General features: G+C 35.5%; 2 protein-coding genes across 2 annotated transcripts in view; both read left to right on the top strand.

The window, feature by feature from the left end:
• Nucleotides 1-879: 879 nt before the first annotated feature.
• Nucleotides 880-23926, top strand: part of LOC148948613 (glutaryl-CoA dehydrogenase, mitochondrial-like) — a 69518-nt gene continuing 46471 nt past the window's right edge. The window contains exons 1-6 of the mRNA XM_089094014.1: nucleotides 880-1015; nucleotides 8440-8511; nucleotides 10021-10155; nucleotides 12460-12693; nucleotides 14652-14781; nucleotides 23479-23695. Coding sequence (XP_088950140.1) covers nucleotides 922-1015; nucleotides 8440-8511; nucleotides 10021-10155; nucleotides 12460-12693; nucleotides 14652-14781; nucleotides 23479-23695 — 882 coding nt within the window. The 5' untranslated portion in view covers nucleotides 880-921. The remainder of the gene's footprint in view (nucleotides 1016-8439; nucleotides 8512-10020; nucleotides 10156-12459; nucleotides 12694-14651; nucleotides 14782-23478; nucleotides 23696-23926) is intronic.
• On the top strand, nucleotides 2658-4332 carry LOC148948614 (uncharacterized). The gene has a single exon (XM_089094513.1). The coding sequence runs from the start codon at nucleotides 3250-3252 to the stop codon at nucleotides 4330-4332; it is 1083 nt and encodes a 360-aa protein (XP_088950639.1). The 5' UTR covers nucleotides 2658-3249.

The following is a 23926-nucleotide window of genomic DNA, read 5'->3' as shown; positions in this document are numbered from 1 at the left end:
TCGAAATCAATAAATATGTAGATTAATATTTGGCCCTTAATATAAATGCTGGAGAAACTTATTTGAATCCCATTTATAATTAAATAATTAATTCACATTTTTCTCTTCTAGATTACAATATTTCATAACCTTGCAAAATACCATATTTCAATAGACCTGGTAAACGATTGTCTTTTTAAAACGCATTAAATAAAATGAATTTGAATTTAATTTCTTGAATTGTCATTCATTGTTTGATTTTTTATGCAATTAGCCTTTTACCGTGGCTTGGAAAGGGTCTTACTCTTATTTTAGTGGTGTTTTCTTAAAGGTTAGGTCTTTATTCATATGTATTTAAGGTCCTTATTTTATTCATGTACCAAGGACAGTCGAGCAGAGGGCCGAAATATTTGCATTGCATTTCCATTTTCACTAGTAATAAATTTCCTCGTTTTTTCTTCTTTTCGAGTGCTCTCTAATCTTAAGTGTACGTAGAAAAATTTTGCCGATTTTGTGGACTTGCAATATTTTTTCTTTTTATTTCTTATCAATAATTTGTTTATAATTCCAAATTAAGCTAATTAAAAAAAATATCTCTACACTACCGTATATAGACTGTCAGTATAAGATTTTATTCGAATGGTTGGTTTTTCTCTTAATCCTAACAAACAAGAATAAGGAACAAGAAGTCACTTTACAGGATCCTTTAAGTCTTAAGATGGAGAAGTAAGCGGTAATTTTATTCAGATTCGGAACCAGCGTTAAAAGACGGATCGGGTGGTTTGTCCACCTTCTAGTTTCACGCTAGCGCATTGTTGGAGAAAAGGTAAGAATTATAATGCTAATCACTGGTCTTCGAAAACAGAGTCATCTAAGAAACTCTATTACGGACCTTTTCAAACTAATTTGAATAGAAAATTTTGTTATATAACTGGAAAAATAATGGAAATGACAACGAAAATGACACGTCTAATGCTTAGATCATTCTTTGGCCAAATAAAAGCAAATCAGATCAGATGTATATCTGGATCTCAAGGTAGCTTTTGTTAAATCTTTAGTGGTTCTGTACTCCTTAAAATAACATTAAATCAAAAAGAGAAGTAGCCAGGGCCTACCATTGAATTCCTTATTTTATGCTCTTACAATCATTTGCTTATTTTATTTTATGCAATCATTACCTTATTTTATGCTTTTTTGACATCATTTTACTATCTGATGGCCCTATATATAGCATAATCTGTTTTGGGTAATGTTTATATTAATAGACTAATCAGGTACCTAGCTAAGAAAAAAACTTACCTCTATAGTCTGAATTCCATCCTGAATCCAAATTTAACATTTGTTTGCATTGGAAATTAACTTTACCCTCACCTTTATATATAAATATATATATATATATATATATATATATATATATATATATATATATATATATATATATATATATATATATATATATATATATATATATATATATATATATATATATATATATTTATATATATAGGTGAGGGTAAAGTACTCTACGTAAGTAAATGTTAAATTTGGATTTAGATGCAATTCAGACTATAGAGGTAAGTTTATACGTATATATATATATATATAGAGAGAGAGAGAGAGAGAGAGAGAGAGAGAGAGAGAGAGAGAGAGAGAGAGAGAGAGAGAGAGAGAGAGAGAGAGAGAGAGAGAGAGAGAGAGAGAGAGAGAGAGAGAGAGAGAGAGAGAGAGAGAGAGAGAGAGAGAGAGAGAGAGAGAGAGAGAGAGAGAGAGAGAGAGAGAGAGAGAGAGAGAGAGAGAGAGAGAGAGAGAGAGAGAGAGAGAGAGAGAGAGAGAGAGAGAGAGAGAGAGAGAGAGAGAGAGAGAGAGAGAGAGAGAGAGAGAGAGAGAGAGAGAGAGAGAGAGAGAGAGAGAGAGAGAGAGAGAGAGAGAGAGAGAGAGAGAGAGAGAGAGAGAGAGAGAGAGAGAGAGAGAGAGAGAGAGAGAGAGAGAGAGAGAGAGAGAGAGAGAGAGAGAGAGAGAGAGAGAGAGAGAGAGAGAGAGAGAGAGAGAGAGAGAGAGAGAGAGAGAGAGAGAGAGAGAGAGAGAGAGAGAGAGAGAGAGAGAGAGAGAGAGAGAGAGAGAGAGAGAGAGAGAGAGAGAGAGAGAGAGAGAGAGAGAGAGAGAGAGAGAGAGAGAGAGAGAGAGAGAGAATATATATATATATATATATATATATATATATATATATATATATATATATATATATATATATATATATATATATATATATATATATATATATATATATATATATATATATATATATATATATATATATATATATATATATATATATATATATATATATATATATATATATATATATATATATATATATATATATATATATATATATATATATATATATATATATATATATATATATATAAGTAACTTTCTAATTAGTGGAAGCAAATAAATTACCAAGTTTGAAATAAGTTAATTTCATATAGAAATAGTTTGATTCTTTAACCAAGATTGTGCTCGATTTGGAATCTGTGATCCCAGGAACAGTAAGGAAACATAGTTTTCAATTCTTCTCATATAATTTGTGTTGAAGAATAGATTTATTTAATTGGAGTTGCCTTATAACATTATTACTAATTTACGCTCCTTGCTTGGAAGCAAAACAGCGCCATCTATAATAATTCTTAATAGCGGATTTAAGAGTGCGTTCATCACTCTCATATTCAGATTCAATTCTCAGGACTTAGAAATAGCCTATTATAAGGGCTCTTATCTATAGAACAAATTAACGATTTTCTGAGAAAAATTGAGTTAAGAAGAGCCATTTTTTAGGAATCCGGTGTGTTTATTGGATGCGCACGCGCTGATTGCGTGATTTTTGGCCGCGCAGCGTTGCCATTCTTGTTTGTGAGTTTGGTTTTCGGGCGCGAAAAAAAGGTCAAAATCGGCGTGTGTTTCTTCTTAATAAGTGAAGTCTTGTGGACTGATTGGATCGCTTGGGACCAAGCAGAAGAGGGGAGAGAACCTGCCGGAAGCGCCGTATTGGTACCTGCCGGTTAATTAGCCTTAAATTGCAGGGAACAGGTGAGCAGGTCTCGACGCTTCCCTTGCTCCCGGTGATCGACGTACGCTCCGAGCATTCTTTCCTGTGCTCCGAACTGTGCTCCGCCCCCGGCTATTCTGATTGGACTGTGACTTCTCAGACGAATCCCTGCCCACCGACTGTGATTTTTGGACGCTCTGCTGTTTCATTCCGCGGGTGAAATGGGGACTGATTCGAGAGAGATAAAAATGATCTATAATCCTGTCCTGAACTTTGTTTATCGTGCGAATAAGGCGGGAAACGCAAGTGTAGATATTATCTCGAAAGCGACACAATATTATAAGCCTGATATACTGTTGAAAGCCAAGGAAATTATCTGGCCGATGGCTGGAAAGACTACTCGTGTGTCAGAGCGTGTCAAGGCGCTTGATATTGTGACTGATCTGATCGGAGCTGTTCGGCAGTGTGACGAAAAGAAAATAGCTCTTCCTAAGTTTGTCATATATGAACCGGATGAAGTGCCGATAATTCCTGGTGAGGTTACTGCTACTCTCACCAGGAAACTGAACGAAGTCTGCAGCAGTGTTGAAGACCTTAAACAACATATAACCACTCTAAAGTCTCAGCCTAGCTTTGTGCCTCAGGTCCCCAGTGTCACTTCTCAGCCGAAACCTACGTACTCGGTTATCTTGAAACAACCAGCGAAAGGTCTTGTAAAGCCGGATGACCGCAAAGGCTATATTGAGAGCCTCGCGGATGCCGCTTGTTGTTCTCATATTATGGACCTGAAACCTCTTCAGAAAGAGTGGCGGATTGTCCTTGACGATAAGGACGCCGCGACTACACTTGCTAATGCAGTTAAGGATGCTAAATTGAAGTCGCCTTCATGCTTTGGTATTATACGTCATATCCCAGATGATATCGAGGACAGTGATCTATGTGGTTTGATTCAGAACTGTGTTAAAGCAGAAAGGATACGAAAAACTCGATCGTTCAAGCTGCTTTTCGACAGTAAGATGCACTTACTCAAAGCAATGGAAAACCCTGTGACCTTTGGCTATGAGAAACACCGAATTCAGGAGTATAAATTCCTGCCCATGCGTTGCTATAACTGTCAACAGTTTGGACATGCAGCTCAAACGTGCAAAAATGTTACCAAGTGCTCTCGCTGTGCCGCTTGTCATAAAAATTCGAAAGAGGACCCTTGCAATAATGATGTGAAATGCGCACTATGCAGTTCTGCGGACCATCCTTGCTTTAGTATCAAATGCCCAGTAGCAATGAAAATCATGGCTAGTAAATGATTGCTCCCCAACTAAAGGTTTGCTCGTGGAACATTAACGGAAATGTTATTGAAAAGCTACCGTTTCTCGAAAGTGCGCTATGTTGCAACGATGTGCTCTGTTTGCAGGAGCACTTCCTGTCGACATCCTCGGTTTCTCTTCTGAAGTTCAGTGACAATATTCAAGTATTTTCGATGCCTGCTGTGGCTTCGGGTCGAGGAAGACCATCAGGTGGCGTTGCCATACTCGTTAACTCTCACCTGGCTGTCCAGCTGTTTAGTCAAAATGAATGTTTTGTGGCTGTAAAAATCGGTGAAGCTTACGTATTCTCTGTTTATCTCCCAACCGATTACCGCGACATTGCTTCAGAGGAGAGATTCAGTGTTGCATGCTCCCAACTGGTGCGTTCCGTTCAGGACTGTCATGATAAGCATGGGCAGGTGATTATTGTGGGAGATTTCAACTGTGACTTAAACGATAGTAATAGCGCAAGGTCTCAAATCCTGTTGCCCGCTCTTGCCGACATGCACCCCGTACCAAATGACTGCTGTTTCACATATGTGCACAATTCAGGCTCAACAAGCTCTTTGGATTTCTTCGTCTGCTCGAACAGTGTGAAATCACTTAGTGTTAGCCGTGTCGATACTGGCTTATCGGTATCCGATCATTTCCCTATAACCTGCTCATTTGAAATTGCTATGCCTGAAATCAGCTACCCAAGGAAAAGGAAGTGGTATTTTAAATCTGATTGGAATAAAGTCAACCCTAGTGCATATTCTAGTGTTCTTGATAGCGTGTTGGCGAAAATCAAGATACCGGTCCAGTTACTACAGCAGAACGCTAAAATATCAGTCAGTGAAAAGCAGATTCTTCTAAACATATATTGCTCTGAGCTTACCCATGCGATGCGGTGTGCCGAAACAGCTGCTGTACCCAAACGCAAAGTGCGCGTGGGGTCTGAAGTTCCTAAGTGGTCTCTTAATCCAGAGCTGGCTCACGCGTGCGAGTCTTCCAAATTTTGGTATCGTTTGTGGAATAGCTGTGGTAGACCCCGTTCTGGCGCTGTGAATGATGTAAGACTCTACACCAAGCGTCAGTTTTCTAAAATTCTTACTAAACACAAAAGAGCTGTGATTGATGGATATAGTGAAAGATTGTCAGGAAATCCCAATGAAATATGGAAGTTCATTTCAAAGAAGAAAGGTGATTGCGAGTCAAGTGATCAAAAGATACCATCAGAGCAAGAATGGGTTAAATATTATACTAGTGAATTTTCACCCCCAGATACCGTTTTGGAAGAAGATTTCTCTACGCAGCTTGTTGCGACTTTGGGTGATTGTGATTCGGGTCCCAGTTTCACAGTTAGTCTGGAAAAAATTAAACAGTGCATTCTAAAACTGAAAAAGAAATTGTCATGTGGAATCGATCAGTTATGCGGTATGCACCTCGTGCACGGAAGTATAAATCTGTTGCATCACTTGGGTCTACTATTCCAAACTATATTCAACTGTGGGTTAGTCCCCGATGTGTTCTGTGCTGGTGTTGTAACCCCGGTGGTTAAGAAAGGAAAGGATAAAAGTAAATGTAGTTCATATCGGCCAATCACGGTTTCCTCGGTAATGTGTAAATTGCTAGAGCTGATAGCTATTGATGAGATAACAGAAGTCTGTTCGACACCAGAGAATCAGTTCGGTTTTAAAAATGGTTACAGTCGTGAACATGTACATAGAGTTATTGCTAATGTTTTAGTTGATGTTGAAGAGAAAGACGATATTCTTATTATGGCCGGTCACGACGTTTCGCGTGCGTTTGACTCGGGAATTCATCCTCAGCTTTTAATCAGCGCTAAGGATCGTGGTCTTGATCGCTCAATTTTACGTGTTTACAGGAATATGTACAGCAAACTGTATGTTGTTATTAAAGTGCCGACACGAGATGGTTTTGCAATTTCGAAGTGTGTAATACGTGTATGGAAAGGTATTAGGCAGGGGGTATATCTTCACCCCCACTATATAATAACAGTGTCCTGGAGGCCCAGAAGAAAGTTCGCACGACATTTATCTACCGAGGCCTTGATATGTCGCTTCTGAACTACGCTGACGATATATTGAATCTCAGCAGGACTGTCTCGGGTATAGAGGAAAATTTTGATATTTTATGTATTGAGTATAGGAAAATCGGATTGAAGTTTAATGCTGAGAAGAGTGAGGTTGTCGCATTTGGTAAATCGCGTAACCGGCCCTCCCCGAATAATGTTTGTCTAGATGGTCATCCGATACCTCTATCGCCAAGTATCAGTTACCTTGGACTTCCGATTGGGAGTGATCTGAGGCATACCCGATCGCTTTTGCTAGAATTTGTTGGTTCGAAGCTTCGTAAGACATATGGTATGCTTGTTCCCTGTAAAGCTCGATACAAAAGAAGTATATTATCAAAAATTTACAATGCATTTGCTATGCCCCTTTTGCTTGCTTTTTCACCCTTTTGGAGTATATTAACTATCTCGGATAAGAAGACGCTACGAACGTTGTTTTTTTCGGTATGCCAAGTTCCTCCTTGGCATACCTCTTTGAGCCAGAAACCGGTGCCTGGTTTCTGTATATGGGGTCACAGATCCTCTTAAAGCAATCGCGGAACGGAGACTGCGATTTTAGAAGTCGCTGGATCCGACGAATACCTTTTTTAGTGCCTTTATTTAAATTGTTACCGTCTAAAGTTTTTTTTTTTTTTTTTTTTTTTTTTTTTTTTCCTTTATATTTAATCCGAGTTTACATCATGTGTTTATTTAGGGAAATAAATTTTTTGATTGTTTGATTGATTTATAATTGCCCCTATTTGTATTTTTTTTTTTTTTTTTTTCTTGTCTTTTTGTGTATGTTTTGGTTTTGTTTGTTTTTGTAAGAATTTATTTGTTTTTTTTTTTTTCCATTTTCTTTATTTATACTCGATCAGTGTTGTATTTTACATTTATGATGGGAAATAAATTTATACATACATACATATATATATATATATATATATATATATATATATATATATATATATATATATATATATATATATATATATATATATATATATATATATATATATATATATATATATATATATATATATATATATATATATATATATATATATATATATATATATATATATATATATATATATATATATATATATATATATATATATATATATATATATATATATATATATATATATATATATATATATATTTGGTAGAAAACCAAAACTTAAAGAAACCAAACTTACATTGGTAGGGTAACAGTGGTTTCTCACTGCATTTACTATATTTAAACTTTAGCTATTTGGGGTGTAGGGGGAAAAAGGTACCTATGTTAGGTATATATATATATATATATATATATATATATATATATATATATATATATATATATATATATATATATATATATATATATATATATATATATATATATATATATATATATATATATATATATATATATATATATATATGTGTGTGTGTGTATATATATATATATATATATATATATATATATATATATATATATATATATATATATATATATAACCCCCCCCCCTCCACCCTCCTAGTGTGCAAATATATAGCCAAAACTTGTTTTTAAACTATTATATTTTCATCCTGTTTTGTTTTATTTCATTAGCATTAACCAAACTTCACTTTTTGTGTAGCTTCCAGCTAATAAATAAACCCATTGTTACTTAAAAATAAAACAGTATGTTTTAATATTATATTAAAACTCACAGAAAGAGAATAGGATGAATAGTTATTTAGTCCTCAGGATTGAATACCTCTAATATGTAGGCCACTACAATTATACAATTTTCCCCTCCAACACTTGAAAGAAACCAAACTTACATTGGTAGGGTAACAAAAAGTATTACAACAATCTTTTGTCAGATTTGCTGACAGAAGTGTTTTAGGAGCTTTGTTGATGAAGTGTTGTTGCTGTTTTATAAAACTATTCAAATTTCCTCCTTGCTTACTATTTTTTCTTAAAGAGTCCAAAATTAGTCTTTTAGTGCTCTAGCTGTTCCATTTTGATTTTTTTTTTTTATCAGCTCTGAATTGTCCTCAAATGTTATTTTTCCTTACAGGTGCTTCAGGATCAGCTGCCCCAAAGGTACAAGAAGATGTTGGAGTTGAAGCAGCAAAAAAGCTTTCCAAAGGTAACTAAAAAAAGGCCTTCATACTTTGATCAGCTCTGTCATAGGTGCACTGAGCCACTGAGCTGGTTAAAGGTTGTTAATAAAAGATATCAGATTTTTTGCCTGGTTCAGTAGACTTGAGAATTGTCTTTGTGAGACCTGTTTGATATAGAACAATAAAATATTATGTTTGGGAGAATGAAATAGTGTGAGATTTATCTATATTTAGTGGTGTTCAGCTATGCTTTCTTGAAAGAGTGGATTTGTTCTGCACTTTTGTATCAACACTAAGCTGAATGATGAGGAACTTTAAATATTTATGCCTACAGAACACCTATTTGATTAGTTTTCACAGAAAGCAATCATCAAGTCTGACCCAATACTGATGAGCTGCATGGAACCTGATACAAGAGAATCCATCACAAGATTGATATACAATCAAACAATGTTATTTTCTCAAAAAGTTTTGAAAATATCTTGGTCATGCATGCTAATGCCATCTAATTTATCCAACTCTCAAGCATGGTAATTAGATAGCCTTGGTGCATATGAAAAGGGAATTCTAAACATTCCTCCAATAAATAATTTGTGGGGCAAGAACCTTGTTTCTTTTTCTGTGAATGTTTCTCAACTCTAACTTATTCCTTCTTTTACTGCATCAAGGTTTTGTCATATAATGCAACAAATACTAAACTTGTATAGAAACAAAGATTTTCTTCTACAAGTACTTTAAGTAGCCTATGTTTGTTTAAAAGTATGTTTGATTGTCAGTACGCTAGTTTAAGGCTATAAGTATACAAAACCTCCTAACCATAAGGCTATTTAGTTCATAACCTATATGTAGTGTACATTGTGAAATTTTTGTCTTTTTTTGCAAATAATGTGATTTCTCAAAACCTTTTACTGCTATTGCAGTTGAAAAATTTATTTACATAAAACCCTTTTGAATTTTATTACATATACCCTGGTAAACCTTCACCCTGATATGTATACACTATGAGTCTTTGCATTTCAATTTTAGACATGTTTGTCTCCTTCGTTTTGCTTGTTAATCTTGTTGTGTGAATGCAGTTCCTAATTTGGCCAATAAGAAGATATTGTGGTATATATTGCTGTTAAAAAGGGATCTTTGAAAGATCATTGGTGTTTTATCCCTCCCCCTGCTTCAATGTGCAGTTTTCTTCTCTCAAAATAAGAGAAATTTGGGGTTCAAGCACTTCATGCTGTAAATAGGATTGTAACATAAATCTGTAATATGAAATGTGTTTTCCTAATTTTTCAAGAGATGTAGGCTATGGTTGTTTAAGTTTCTACTAAATCAATTTAAAGAACCAGAATTCCTTTTTAGTGACCTTGGTTCTTTAAAAAAACCAAAAAGAATCAGATATGCCTATGTACCCTTAGGAAGTGAGTCAAACTTGATTGATATAAATATAAGTTAAAATAAATACTTTTCTACTAATTTTTTTGACTAATATAATTATAAGTTGAAGTACATGCTTTTCTAACAATAGTTTCTCTTTAATGCAGTTAAGTTTGATTGGCGTGATGCTTTGAATTTGGAGTCACAGTTAACTGAAGAAGAAATTATGATTCGAGATACCTTCAGAGATTATTGTCTGAGTAAACTGATGCCAAGGATTGTAATGGCTAACAGAAATGAAGGTGAGTCTAGTCAACTGAGATTATAGTAGTTAACTAAGTGATTACTGATTTTACAATTTTGATTTTAAAATAACAATTTTAATTTTACAGTTTCTTTTGTTGTTTTCCAAGATCTTGACAGAATACATAATTTATAAGGGTCCCAATGAATTGGGAGGAGAAATGTCTGCAATAAAAGAAGATATTTGATTGTTGCTATTGTAGTTGTCATATTTAAATTACAATTTTCTGAAGTCAAGGTTTATCTCTGGGCCATGAGTGGCTATATTCTGCAAGCCTGAGCTGAAAATATATGAGTTGATTTTAAACTTTGTCTGAAATCCGATTGTCTAAAGCTTCGTTTTATGCATATATAGCTTAGGCCAGTCATTTTTTTTTATTGTTACCTAGATTCAAATTGTTTTAACTCAATGTGAAACATTAGTCCTATCTGGAATCAATGAGACTCATTTGCATCAGATAATTTATGAACAAACAAGTGAAGTTGTTTTTTTATAAATCGTCTACTGACCATCAGAACCAGCAGACTATTACAACATCATAGAGATGTCTTTAAGGTCTCACTTAAAAGATGTGTTCACTCATGTAAAAGAAATGATGTAAAAGATTGTATTTAGTGGAGTTTTTCAAATTCTTCTTGATAACTCTGTCATAAAGTCCCATATGGAACTGAGAATCGTACTTTCTTGTGTCATATCTAGGAAATGCTAGTAGAATGAAAGGGGTACTGTCGTAATCTGCATGGTCAAAACTACGTATCTTAGCAATACAATCCTCCCTCTTGTATACTCTCCCTCTCGCCCCCCTAGTAAGTCTCATAAATCGTGGACTGAATAGCAGAAGTAGCTGCCCACCGTAGCATCATAGAGAGATGTTTAATAGCTCATTACAGAAATATTGATCATACAAAAATAGATCATTACGAAAATGTGATCTTTTGTAAATTTGTCTTGACTTCTCCATCATAAAGTGCCATATACCACCAAAAATGGCGTTTTTTTGGTATATCTCCTAGAGTACTCATTCTGAGAAGCATGAAAAGGGTACCGTAAAAATCTGCATGGTTGAATACTAATAACCAGAGTTTTATAATCCTCTTTTATATTGCAGCCCCTGTCAGCCCTCTTAATAACCTAGTAAAGAGAAAGCCATAGCCCATAGTAACCGAAAGTTTAACACCCGTTTTGAAAAATGACCCATTGCTAGTGCATAGGACGTCAAATTAGCGTTTCATTTGCTGCAGGAACTGCGCATTTAGAGTTTGTTTGATACTCTTCAGTTTTCTAAAATCTCTATATATTTCATATGGGACAATATTTCACAAACAACGGTAAATTTATCTTCAAATTCTCAAAGATACCAAAGTATAATCCTCTTGACTCTTTGTTTGACGAGTAAAATACAAGGAATGTGAAGCAAAACTTATATCTGTATAACGCCCTATTTTAACAAAAACTCCCGTGACTTGTTTAGTCATTGCCTCGAAACAAAGATCTTTGTGCAAGGTGAATTATGTATATTTTTAAAACCTAAAAATGAGCAGAACTTAACTAAATAAAACAAAGCTTTTCTGATGAAAAAAAGAGTAAAGGTGAAACATAAAACGAGCAAAAATTGTTGCTTTGCAGTGTACGCATTATATATCTGCAATATCGGTACGAATACACTGACTCGTAATGTTTCCCCAAATTTGTAGAAATCTAAAAAGTAGCTCTTTACTGAAAATACAAAATTGATGGCATAAAACACGACTAGAAGCAGAAAACAATTACCTACCCTAAAGAGAAAACTTTCATCAGCCATGAAATCAGTAAATTTAATTATCCAATTTTGGTTTTCTCGAAACCTTAAGTAAGATCAGTTTTCAGTAAAACACTAGTTTTTAGAATTCTACAAGTTTAGGTAAATATTACAACTCAGTTTGTTTGTACCCATATTGCAAGTATATGCTGTACAAACTGCAAAACAATAATTTTTCGTCTTAGGCTTTATCTTCGCTTTTTTTCTTTTGTCAGAAATTTCTTATTGTTTTCAATTTATTAGTATATTGGCGAACTCGTCACAGCGTTAAGCTATGTATGGCTAAAATTGGCAAACATCTCTTTCATCTTACATTGATTTTAGCTTTTGCTTTATCTACTACTTTCAAAATTTTTGAAGGTTTTAGGTAGTTTTGAAGGTCTCACCCTTGTCGAATCTAAGTCACCTATAATTTTTGAAAACGTATATAAAAAAGAGAATTGTGTGTAATTTCATGCTCTAGTGATTTTTGTAGGATTTGAGCCTTTCTGAATTTATTCGTAGTGTTTGACCGTGACATATTTTACGAACTGGGAGCATTAGGCATCCTCGGGCCAACCATCAAGGGCTATGGATGTGCTGGAGCATCCTCTGTCGCTTACGGTCTTCTGGCAAGGGAAGTTGAACGTGTTGACAGCGCCTACAGAAGTGCGTTTTCTGTTCAATCGTCATTGGTCATGTGGCCCATTTATGCCTATGGTACTGAAGCTCAAAAAGAAAAGTTTCTTCCTAAACTGGGTGAGTACCCTTGGTTTTTGTTTTATTTTCCTATTAAGTTCTGACTTTCGAGCTCTGTTTTTTTTAGTTGAAAAATATGTTGGATGAGCCTGGTTAGCCGATTTATATCTTGTTATTTTCATGCAAGTTATAGCTGTAAGTTTGTCGCAGTTCACCTATTTCATAAGAAACAGAAACATTAAGATTGGTTCTTGCGGTAACTTCTTTTTGATTAATTGGCTAAATTGGGGAAGAGATAATATTACTGAAAGAACTATCTCTTGCCTAAAATCATGACAAGTATGAGACTGTATAACTTTTTTGTAAGTATTATGCCTTTGAATTGCTTGATTAGTATGGAATAAGATTCTCGTCTTTAAACTTATGCAGGAACAATAACGTCATTCCTTAAGTTTTTGCGTTAATGATAATTAAAAGTACAACAGTACCACGTAAAACTGAAAACGAAAAAAAATAAACCAATTTAAAAATACATCTTAAATGTACAAACAACTAACGAGATTTTTTTAAACTGGTAAGTCACAAACAATTTTAGATTTGATGAAACTATGCTATCTGAACTAAACTAAAAGAAGTATTTAGCTTGGGTTTAGCTTAAGTTTTAATGGCTCTAAAATTGGAAATAGCTAAATAATTGGCCTTCCTTTTAGAACACTTTAAAAGATTTGGGGACTGTTTAAATGTGAGAAGAAAATTTATTTTCTATTCGTTTCTATTGTTTTGTGTTATAGACAATCTTCTAATATGTTAAGCGCATTGTCAATTTTCATGAAAGAACGTTTTCAGCTCCCTTAAACTTGAGTTATTATTTACCACAATCCTACCTCTATAACCAAAAGCTGTTTACAGAAAAAAAAAGGAGAAGAGAAAAGCAGAAAGGAAAGTAAAGATTTTTAAAGGACTTTCTTGTTTAAAAAAAAAAGATAGCACATAAAAATGGAAAGTTCTCTAGCACGACTTTTAATAACTCTTTAAATTTAGTTGCCAAAAGATAAGGCTTGTAGAAAATTTGTCGAAAGATTTGGAGAATCGGCTGGGAATAGGATGGGAAAAGAGAACTTATTTTCCTAATTAGTTTTGTGGCTTTACAACCGTCTAGCATATTTGAATCCACTACTTCGAGCATATGGCTAAAATGACTAACACTTTTAGTTTTGGATGTTAAGCAACTTTCATTTAAGCCGATTCAATTGAGTCAAATAATTATTTGTATGAGCACTTTTCCATGGACATATACTATTGATGAATATTTGTGTACTTTTACATGGGTGCATGCAGGGGCGTAGCATCCAGCATTTTTATTGAGGGGGCAAACAAGCTCCACGTCCAGAGAGTCAAGGAGCATGGGCTATATAATAGCTTTTTTTCAATTTATTGGAGGGGGGCAACTACCCCCTCCCCTTGCCACCCCCAAACGACGCCACTGGGTGCATGCCACATTAACCCTCTTGCGGGATCAAGAAATTTTTCCTTAAATGTGTAGGGTGCGTTACTTCAAAAAGTGCGTGTTGCAGTCCAATTATCGGGATTTTGCACATTTCTGTAGTATTTATCTAGTAGATTCTCTAGGGTTGGGTACTTGGACGAGCCGAGTAAGGGAGGCTTCCCGTCACCCGTATAATTCTGTTTTGTACATTATTCTCTTTAATGTAGTTTCTTCTTTCATACTTTTTTAAACCTCGGTAAATCACCGACATGAGATAAATGTAGTATAATTATATAGTAAGTCCCTTGAATGTCGAGTCTCCCTTTAAAGCAAGCACTTGCCTTGGAGGATGAGTGAGCGGACTCTTGGCCTGCTCTCTTAAATATCATAACTATTTACGATAGTTGAAATAGTATTTTGTATTTTACTGTTTTGACAACCTCCTTCTTCTCCAGAAATAAATTTATGTGTACGTGCCTTGGTTGAAGTATTACTATCTGTATATATACTAAACTGTATGATTATAATATAGCTAGAGGAGAGTTGATTGGATGTTTTGGCTTGACCGAACCGAATCATGGAAGTGACCCTGCTGGTATGGAAACAAGAGCAAAATACAACGCGAAAGACAAGGTGTTCATCTTAAATGGTAGCAAAACTTGGTAAGGTTTTTAACTTTATTAAAATAGAATATCTTTTTGTTATTTTATGAGCCTAAGAATATCTTGTTTAATTGTGCTAAACTAAACGTGGTCTTTGTGAGCCTGATATTCAGTGGCCACTGTGGTCTATCCCCTTATCCACTGTCGCTCTTACAATTTAACTTGATTTTTTAACCAGTAGTCCATTAATTCAATGTAAATAATTCGGATAAGAATTAATTTTTACACCAAGGAGAGAAACTATGCTTTGACAGAAGAAGCATCTTGCCTCAGGAGGGGGCGGAGTATAGATATCCTCGTAGATAGATATTTTTGTCGCTTCTGCGTCAGCTTAAAGATAAGAAATTCGTTTCTTTGGCAAGTGAAATTATATAACAATTAAGGAAAGCAATTATACGCTTATCAGGCTATTTAAGCCTATTCCAAGACTTTTTGGAAGTCTCCGTGGTGACGATAAGGTTTGATAGCAATGTTTCAGTCTGCTTCCCAAAATGTTTTTCAGTTTTATTGCAGAAAAAGGTGTTTGTTCTCACATAAGAGATCTCATTCATATTCGTACAGAACACCAAACACTTCTAAAAATTAGAAAGAAATCTAGATATAGAGGTACAGGCCTCCAGTAATGGAATGAAGAGGAATTAACCACGGTTTCACCTTTTTATCATAGACACTTGCTTACTTTGAGAGTAGACGAGCTTAGGTAGTAGTGCTACATTTTATGCCCGAGCAGCATCAAAGTCACGTTTGTTGGCAAAAAACCAAGTGTTATGAATAATTAAGGCCGTATCCATGTGTAGGGGGAGGGGGTTACCGGGTTTGAACCCTCCACCCGAAGTTTTGTCTTAATCGTTAAAACGTAACGAAAATGCCATAACTATTTTTAGATGTATTTTTTTATTTTTTTTGCATCCCCCTCTCCGAAAAAAATACCCCCCCCCCCCATAATAATCTTGGAAAAGCCCGTATGAATGATGTGGGGGTTTTCTTGATTTTAGCGTCAGGCTATTATTGCAGAAGCAGAAACCTAAAATGTTAAGAAATTGGTTTAAAAAGCTTGTAAAACTCATTTGTTTCCAACTATTGTTGAAACTTACTAACAATTTAAACGTTGATAAGAGTTTTATTCATAACTCATATCATAGTTTTATCATCGAGAACACAAGATATATACAACAAAGCAAATATAATATCAAACAGTTCATGGTAATGAACTGTAAGTAAGGAGCAACCCGTCTCAATAGTTACCAAAACTCTAAAAAACGGGATTTTGATACCAGTAGATACAGCAAAAGAAACAGATTTTAATGCTGATTTCAAATATACAAGTTTCATCAAGTTTAGTCCTACCCATCAAAAGTTACTTGCCTGAGAAAATTTGCCGGATTTTCAAAAAAAGGGGGAAACACCCCCTAAAAGTTATAAATCTTAATGAAAATAGCACCATCCGATTCAGCGTATCAGAGAGTCCTACTGTAGAGGTTTCAAGCTCCTATCTACAGAAATGTGGAATTTTGTATTTTGTTCCAGAAGAAAGATCACGGCTGCGTGTTTATTTTTTTTTTTTTCCAGGGGTGATCGTATCCACCCAGTGGTCCTATAATATCGTGGGAGGGCTCATTCGAACGGAAATTAAAAGTTCTAGTGCCTTTTTTAAATGACCAAAAAAATGGAGGGTCACTAGGCCCCCTCCCACGCTCATTTGTTCCCAAAGTCACCCGATCAAAATTTTGAGATAGCCATTTTGGTTCAGCATGGTCGAAAATATAAAAACTATGTCTTTTAGGATGATTTAATCTCCCAAAGTCCCCGGGGAAAGGGCTGAAAGTTATGAACTTTCCCCAATGTTTACATATAGTATTGGTTATTGGGAAGTATACAGACGTTTTCAGGGGGGATTTTTTTCTGATTGTGGGGGGGGGGGGTCGGGGGTTATGTGGGAGGATCTCTCCATGCAGAAAGTTTTCATGGGAGAAGGGACATTGCTATGAAGGAGGCGCCGGATTTCCCAGCATTATTTAAGAAAAGATCAGACAATAAAAGCTTTTCAACTGAAAGTAAGGAGCAACATCAAAACTTAAAACGAACAAAAATTATTCCGTATATGACTAGATCCACCCCCTAGTCAATACCTCGCTCTTTAAGCCAAAGATTCCTTAGCACTTTCATAAGAGCTATTTATTCTAATTAGCGGCCTTTGTGATTAAGGGGTCATTTTTAAAGAATTGGAACAAAATTCGAACTTTAGCGTAAAGAGCGAGGTATTGACTAGGGGGCGAACCCCCTAATATACGTATTAAAAACATATGAATGTAGAAGTTCATTACATAAGTTCATTCGTAAGTTACGTATATTTATTACTAACGTTCGTAAATAAAATTAAACAACTTTCGAGAAAGCCATTTAACCAAATAAAAGTAAAATGAATATTCAAATTTCGTTTCAATTATTCATGTACGGTGAGCCAAAATAAAAACCTGCATTAATTTAAAAACGTTCAAAAATTAAATAAAAAAAACAAGTTTTTTTAACTAAAAGTAAGGAGCGAAATTAAAACTTAAAACGAACAGAAATTATTCCGTATATGAAAGGGGCTGTCTCCTCCTCAACGCCTCGCTCTTTACGCTAAAGTTAGACTCTTTCTCACAATTCTATTTTTCAAAACAATAAAAAAATGTAGCGGAAAGAGCGAGATGTTGAGGAGGGGACAGCCCCTTTCATAAACGGAATAATTTCTGTTCATTTTAAGTTTTATTGTCGCTCCTTACTTTCAGTTAAAAAACTTGTTTTTTATTTAATATTAGCAAGATACATATTCTTGTTGTATGACGCTAGTTTACCTCTTTTGGAGACACTAAGCATAGACAATAATGTTATTATTTGGTACATCAAAAACAAAGAAAATAAATATAAAACAGTTTTTGGTAATGAACTAATTCCGGATCTGCTATTATGCAGGGGGAGGGAGCAGTCAATCGTTATTCCTGTGGGAGGATGAGGGATGCTTAACGTCTAAAATAGCGCATAGGCTCGAGTTATCTAAGTATCCATTAGCCTAATTTTGCTCCGTTATTCTTTTGTTTTACCCACCACTTCCTCCATGAAAATGAAAAAAAAATTATTTCCCTGAAGAATGATCATGGATACGTTTTATTTACCTTTGTTTCTCTGAGATTATCGTATAGAATTAATAGTCCTAGAAAATTAAGGGAGGACTCTCTTTTACGAAAATTAAAGTCTCTAGTACCTTTTTTAAGTTACCAAAAAGACTTGGGCCAATACTAACCGAAATTTAAAAAAAGTAAGTATTGATAATCATTTATAAAAAAAAGATTTTGGTGATGCTGATTGGAAACATATCACATTATTTAACTTTACGTTTAACCATCAAAACCCACGAGTTGAGAAAACTCACCAAATTTAAAAAAAGGGATAAATACCCCCCCCCCCCCCAAAGCCAAGTGATATTGACAAAAATCGCACTATCAAGTTCAGCGTATCAGAGAACCCTAGTGCAGAGGTTTTAAGCTCCTATCTATAAGATTATGGAATTTTGTAGTTTTTGCCCCAAAGAAGACCAAATTACCATGGTTCGAATATTCTGAGATCATCTATGAACTATACATTGATAATCCCAGTTTTAGAGGAAGGAATATAGCACGGTGCTGCATTCGTTCCTAAAAAGTCGCGCAGTCTATAAAAGAAATAGGGGGGGGGGTGCCAGATGCTTTACAGAATGCATTTTAAGACTCCATTAGTCTCTAGACAAATATATAGAGGTCTAGGGGGTTGGGGTAAGAATCAAATCTGATCTCTCTTTATTTGAACTAAGCCGCAGTTCTACGGGGTGATAGCTTTCTTCTTATTGCACAAAATGTTTTCTTTGTAACATAAAAGATCTTTTTCATATTCATACCAGAACAGAAGGTGCAGCAAGTAATATGGAGCGAGGATTTCATGAGCAAGTAATAATGGTGAATAAAAACAAAAGCAACACAAGAAGATCGTAGGTACTTTAAGAACCACTACGAGCTAATCGTTAGGAGACAAGCATAGACGATAATGCTACATTTTCTGCCGCAGCCGCATGAAAGTCACATTTGTTATAAAAAATAGCCAAGGTTTTTTTTTAATGATATAGGTTTTTAATTGATTTCAGCGTCAGGCTCGTAATTCAGAAGCAGAAACTTAAGATACCAAGAAAGTGGTTTGAAAAGCTTGTATCACTCGTTCGTTTACAGCTATCATTGGAGTTAACTAACAATTTACATATTCAGAAGTTATATTCATAACTCCTATCATAGTTTTATCATCAATAACACAAAACATGTACAACAAAGCCAATATAACATATTAGTAACACATATTTTTATTGTATGACGCTTGTTTGCCTCTTTAGAAACAAGTATAGACACTTTGAATCGGACTCTTTCACTTCTTCATCAACATTTGCCTCTTCCAACTTACGCTTCTTATCATTTAATTTTGATTGCGCCTCCAAAACTTCAAGAAACTCATAAACATTCATGTTTCGTTTCAGTCTTGGATCGAAAAGTTTGGGCAACAAACATTTATCCCAGAAGTGATCTAGCTTGGGTAATATCTTTTTTCAGAAGTAAATATGACCCTTAACTAAAATGATTTCTATGTCGCCTTTGTCAACAAAAACTACAAGGAAGCAGTTCTCTTTATCTAAAATGTTAAGCTGTCCTTGAATTTGGTAGAAGTATTTGGGCTTCCGTTTGCGCATTAATCAACCTTTCTCGGGGTCCCAAAGAAGAAAAAAACCTCTTAGTAAATACAGTTGAGTAGCTTCAGTAATAGCTGTTACAGTTTTCACTTCCAGAATCCCAGTGTTGCATACCCCATCAGGAGACGTTACGAGCCAGTTACAAGTTCAGTAGTCTGATAAACCACAGAAAATAATATTCAAAATCAATCTAATCAAGAACTTTTTTGCTTTGTCTGACTGTAAGACAAAACTGGGTTCTGTTAAACCACCCCTAACTGCATACACTGGAGGCATTGCGCAAACACCCTTCACTACGAATCTCACCATATTTCTTAGAATGAGAACTAACGAGGCTTAGTCCATCTAGCGGTAACAATTTTTCCTTTTTTAAACACGTTTAAAATATCTTGTGCGAACAATTTTAAGTAATATCACAAATCTGGCACGGAATGGATAGATCTGAAGCTGATGAACAATATGGTACAAATATCTTGTCTATTCGGTTGAAATTGGAGCTTCATCTTTGTCGCAAAATCCGTGTTTTGAAAAAAATTTACTTTCTGAAAAAATGTGAAGCAAATTTAAAAAATATAATGCGGTAAATCTCTAAAGCTAAATATCAGCTATCGAATAATACCAAAATTGTCGTTTTTCGTTGAAACTTGACGACGGTACGCGGTCTGAAAAGAAAATTGCCAAAAACATGCATGCAAGACATAAACCTTAGGGACTTCCCCCCAGAGAATCTACGGAAGCATCCTGGAAAATATGTTCCTGTAGGAGCAGAACATGGAAATCGTTCAGTTTTTAATCGATTGTGTGATATTTATCATTTGTGTCATTGATATTAAATGGACAAACTGATGTATTCACGTTAACAGTCATTTTCAGTCAGAACGTTTAATTAGAGCATTCCATAACAGTTGGCATTTAAGGCTATATGAAACATGTGCTCCTCCGCAATTTGCGCACTTTGTGTTCGCATGACAAGGTGTATCTCGCGTAGATACATATTCTTCGGCGCAACTTTTTAGTAGATTTGACATGGTTTGGCGAATGGCATTTATGGCAACAAAGAGGAGACGTCAAGAATTCAGATACTCCGAACATTTCATAACTCACTTTAATCCCGATACTCAAGGCATTAGCTCGTGCCATTCTATTAGAAACGGTTATTTTCACTGCCTGCGAGCTTCCCAGGCATACCGCTTCGATAACAGTCACTCCGCGAAGCCTGACGTCACAGTCTTTAAAAACATTTGGCACAACAACTGTAAAATCCTTCGCTGCAGATTGATTTGTTTGCACAAGTAATACATAACCCGATGGTATTGCACTTTGGACGGCCTCGTGATCGATAATTTTTTCAATAATTGTGCTGCGTTTCAGAGGATTATTTAGATCGAAAGGAACCATAGAAATCACAACATTCGATGTTTTTGATAGGTATGTTCGGGAGGGACGGAAAGTTTACATCTTAAACAATCACTTCCTCTTTGATGAAATTTAATGTAGACTCCAGAGCTGAAATTTTGAGGCAAATTTATGGTAGCCCACGGCAGGAATAACTGGTACTTCCTTTGGGGAAATGATAACATTTAAGTTGAAGCGGAGCGGTTCAAGTATGTCTTTTGCATACCTGTAAGATGCCCGATCTCCTGCCCTTCGCGGCACATGCGTATCACCGGAGAAAACTTGAGCTCGAAACACAGCTTTTGCATCCTCTAGTTCATTATCCGGGAAAACACAGTGGTTTGATGAGGAATCACATCATTATCAAGCCCAGAGCGGATATATGTTTTCAAAAAATTAAGGGCCTACGAATGCACAAATACAACCATTTAAAGTAAGACAGAACCGCTTAGTAATACGGAACCTGGCAATCCGAGGTCCAAATTAGTCCAATATCCAAGCCAAAAGTTTGTTCATTTTATTAGGTATATCTTATTAACCCACTGTACGTCTACATTCTTTGAATGCTGAAAATTTATAATGTTTCGCCATATCTTGCTGTCTAACAATTTCGCTTTTGCAAACCAATTAAGTTCAAAGTTAAAGCCAGTTTGTGTCCTCACAGTTCAAAGGCTAATTCAATTCTGAATTAGCAAATCGCTCCTTTGAAAACTAGCCCATATTAGCAAATTGCTCCTTATGTTGTTGACTCCGTCAAAAATTACTCATGAGCGCTATTAAATTACCTGTACGAACTGACCAGCCTATCTTCTCTAGTAAGGAATTTTTATTTTTTTTTTTTTTTTTTTTTTTTTTTTTTTGGTTCAACTCATATTGTATTTCTGTTTCGAAAAATAGTTTTCTATGATAATGCAGACAGGCGTAGCTTGAAGCTCTTAGGTCAGGGAGAGGGGATTCGATCCCTCATTAAATGACTTCTCGGTCATATTGACTCTTCATCATTGACTGCAATCGTCTTGTATTTTACTGAATGGAAACAAACGAGAAACAAAACGGAATTCTACATGGACAAATTTGTAGCTAAAAGCAGTTTAAATCTTTATCCGCCTCTTCTTTAAAACGTCCACTCACTGGATAATCTTGCTTCAGATCAACGGCATCGATGAAGCTCCTAATGAGTAATTGCTTGCTAAAATCTGATAAGACTAGTATGCCTCTGAAAGTCATCATTCTCATGTCCCATTTACCCAACGTTTTTGCCCCAAAATTTCAAACCAACCTGTGAAGAAAAGGAATCTCAATCTTTCTGCGGGAAAGTTGTGGTGGGAAAGGAGTGATTCCGGTTCAAATAAGGTGCGATACGCCCACTTTTTTGCTGACAAGTTGGCAGCAGGATGGGTAGGGGATGTTTGCCGGTCACATACCCAATTTATGCCTCCACTTATATAGATTGAGAGCCGTTGCATGGTTTTGCTTGGAATAAGGCGCAAAGTGTCTGCCTTTCATCAAAAAAAAAGAAGAAGAAAAGAAGGTTGGCGGAGGGTGCTGTGGGAGTCACGTACTTAATTTTGGCTTTCAATGTCTTGAAACAAGATCTAATCTCTCAGAATTAAAAATTCATTTCTTTGTCATGGAACCGCTTTCTAATATTACTAGTTTAAAACGAACAAGAGACAAGCTGTAATATCTTCAACAATGAGGGAACTAAATTTCGGGATGCTTATATGATGCTATTCCTCTGCCTTAGTTATAAATGTAGAAAATGAAATAGCAAATTCAACTGAATCCACCAACGAAATTGGCTTGCAAAATTACATGATAGCATTTTTTGACCCATTGGAAAGTGCTCCTTTTTTGGATCTCTAAAATGTTCTATTTATTAAAAAAAAAAAAAAAATTTGGCTGTACGGGCCATGCAACCGACACACATTAAAGCACTTTTTTATTGTAATGGATTAACGATGCTTCTTGACTTCGGGGGTCCTGCGGTTTGTTGCAACAGCTGAGCTCGAGCTTTAGGTCCCAGATTAACCAACTGAGATCAAGCCCACTGCGCCACCACATGAGTTAAGCACTTTTATATTTTAATGTAACTTCAGTTTTAAATTGGTACCAGCTCGCACCTACGAACTTGGCGCCAGCCTTTCTACCAACTTGAACAAAGCTTTCCATTCGAAAGGAGAATCATTGGTCTAACAAACGGAAGCTTGGCAGAACAACTTCAGATAGTTCTTCTTGCATGAACTATAAAACTTCAAGTCAGCCCCCCTCCCCACCCTAGGTTGTGCCTTAAGGATAAACGAAAATCATCCCTTTTAGCCTGAGACAAGAAATATTTGCAGCTTTCTAAAATATGACTTCATATTCATCAATCCGGACGAAGTACAGACTCCCCTAAAAACAGCAGATGCTAATCCCTTCCAACATCTCGTACTCGTCAAAATCTTGAAATGGGAGGAAGGGGAGACGGGCCTAAATGGTCCCACCATGTATACTTGTATCTTTTGAGTTTAAAGACAAACAATTCTAAGATTTTCTAAGAATCACTTTTGTAGGATTACGAACTCACCAATTGCTGACATTTGTGTTGTTTGGGCCCGGTGTGAAGATGATCAAGTGCGAGGTTTTATTGTGGAAAGAAGCATGAAAGGTTTGGAAACACCTAAGATTGAAGGCAAGTTTTCTCTTCGAGCATCTGATACTGGTATGATACTTCTTGATGATGTTGTTGTACCCGAAGAAAATTTGCTCCCGAATGTGACAGGACTCAAGGTAAACTTTAACAAGATTTTTAATCGCCAATTAAAGCCAACATCTTTCCGCAGGATTTTATAAATTCAAATCCGTAAGTGGGTGCATTTGTTTTTTGGCAGGATGTATTTATTTCTTAAAGTTTTTGTTTAATGAGCATATCCTTATTTTTACGTAACTCGATTGCAGCAGAAATACTCCGAAAATACTGCGACTTAACTCATGACATTCCACATTCAATGAGGCCTCTCA

Source organism: Artemia sp. Qi Xiang Cuo, chromosome 9 (assembly GCF_049724085.1).
Source record: "Artemia sp. Qi Xiang Cuo chromosome 9, ASM4972408v1, whole genome shotgun sequence".
Lineage (NCBI taxonomy): Eukaryota > Metazoa > Arthropoda > Branchiopoda > Anostraca > Artemiidae > Artemia > Artemia sp. Qi Xiang Cuo.
Note: the sequence above shows the minus strand (reverse complement) of the source record. Positions and strands in the feature narration are given on the sequence as shown.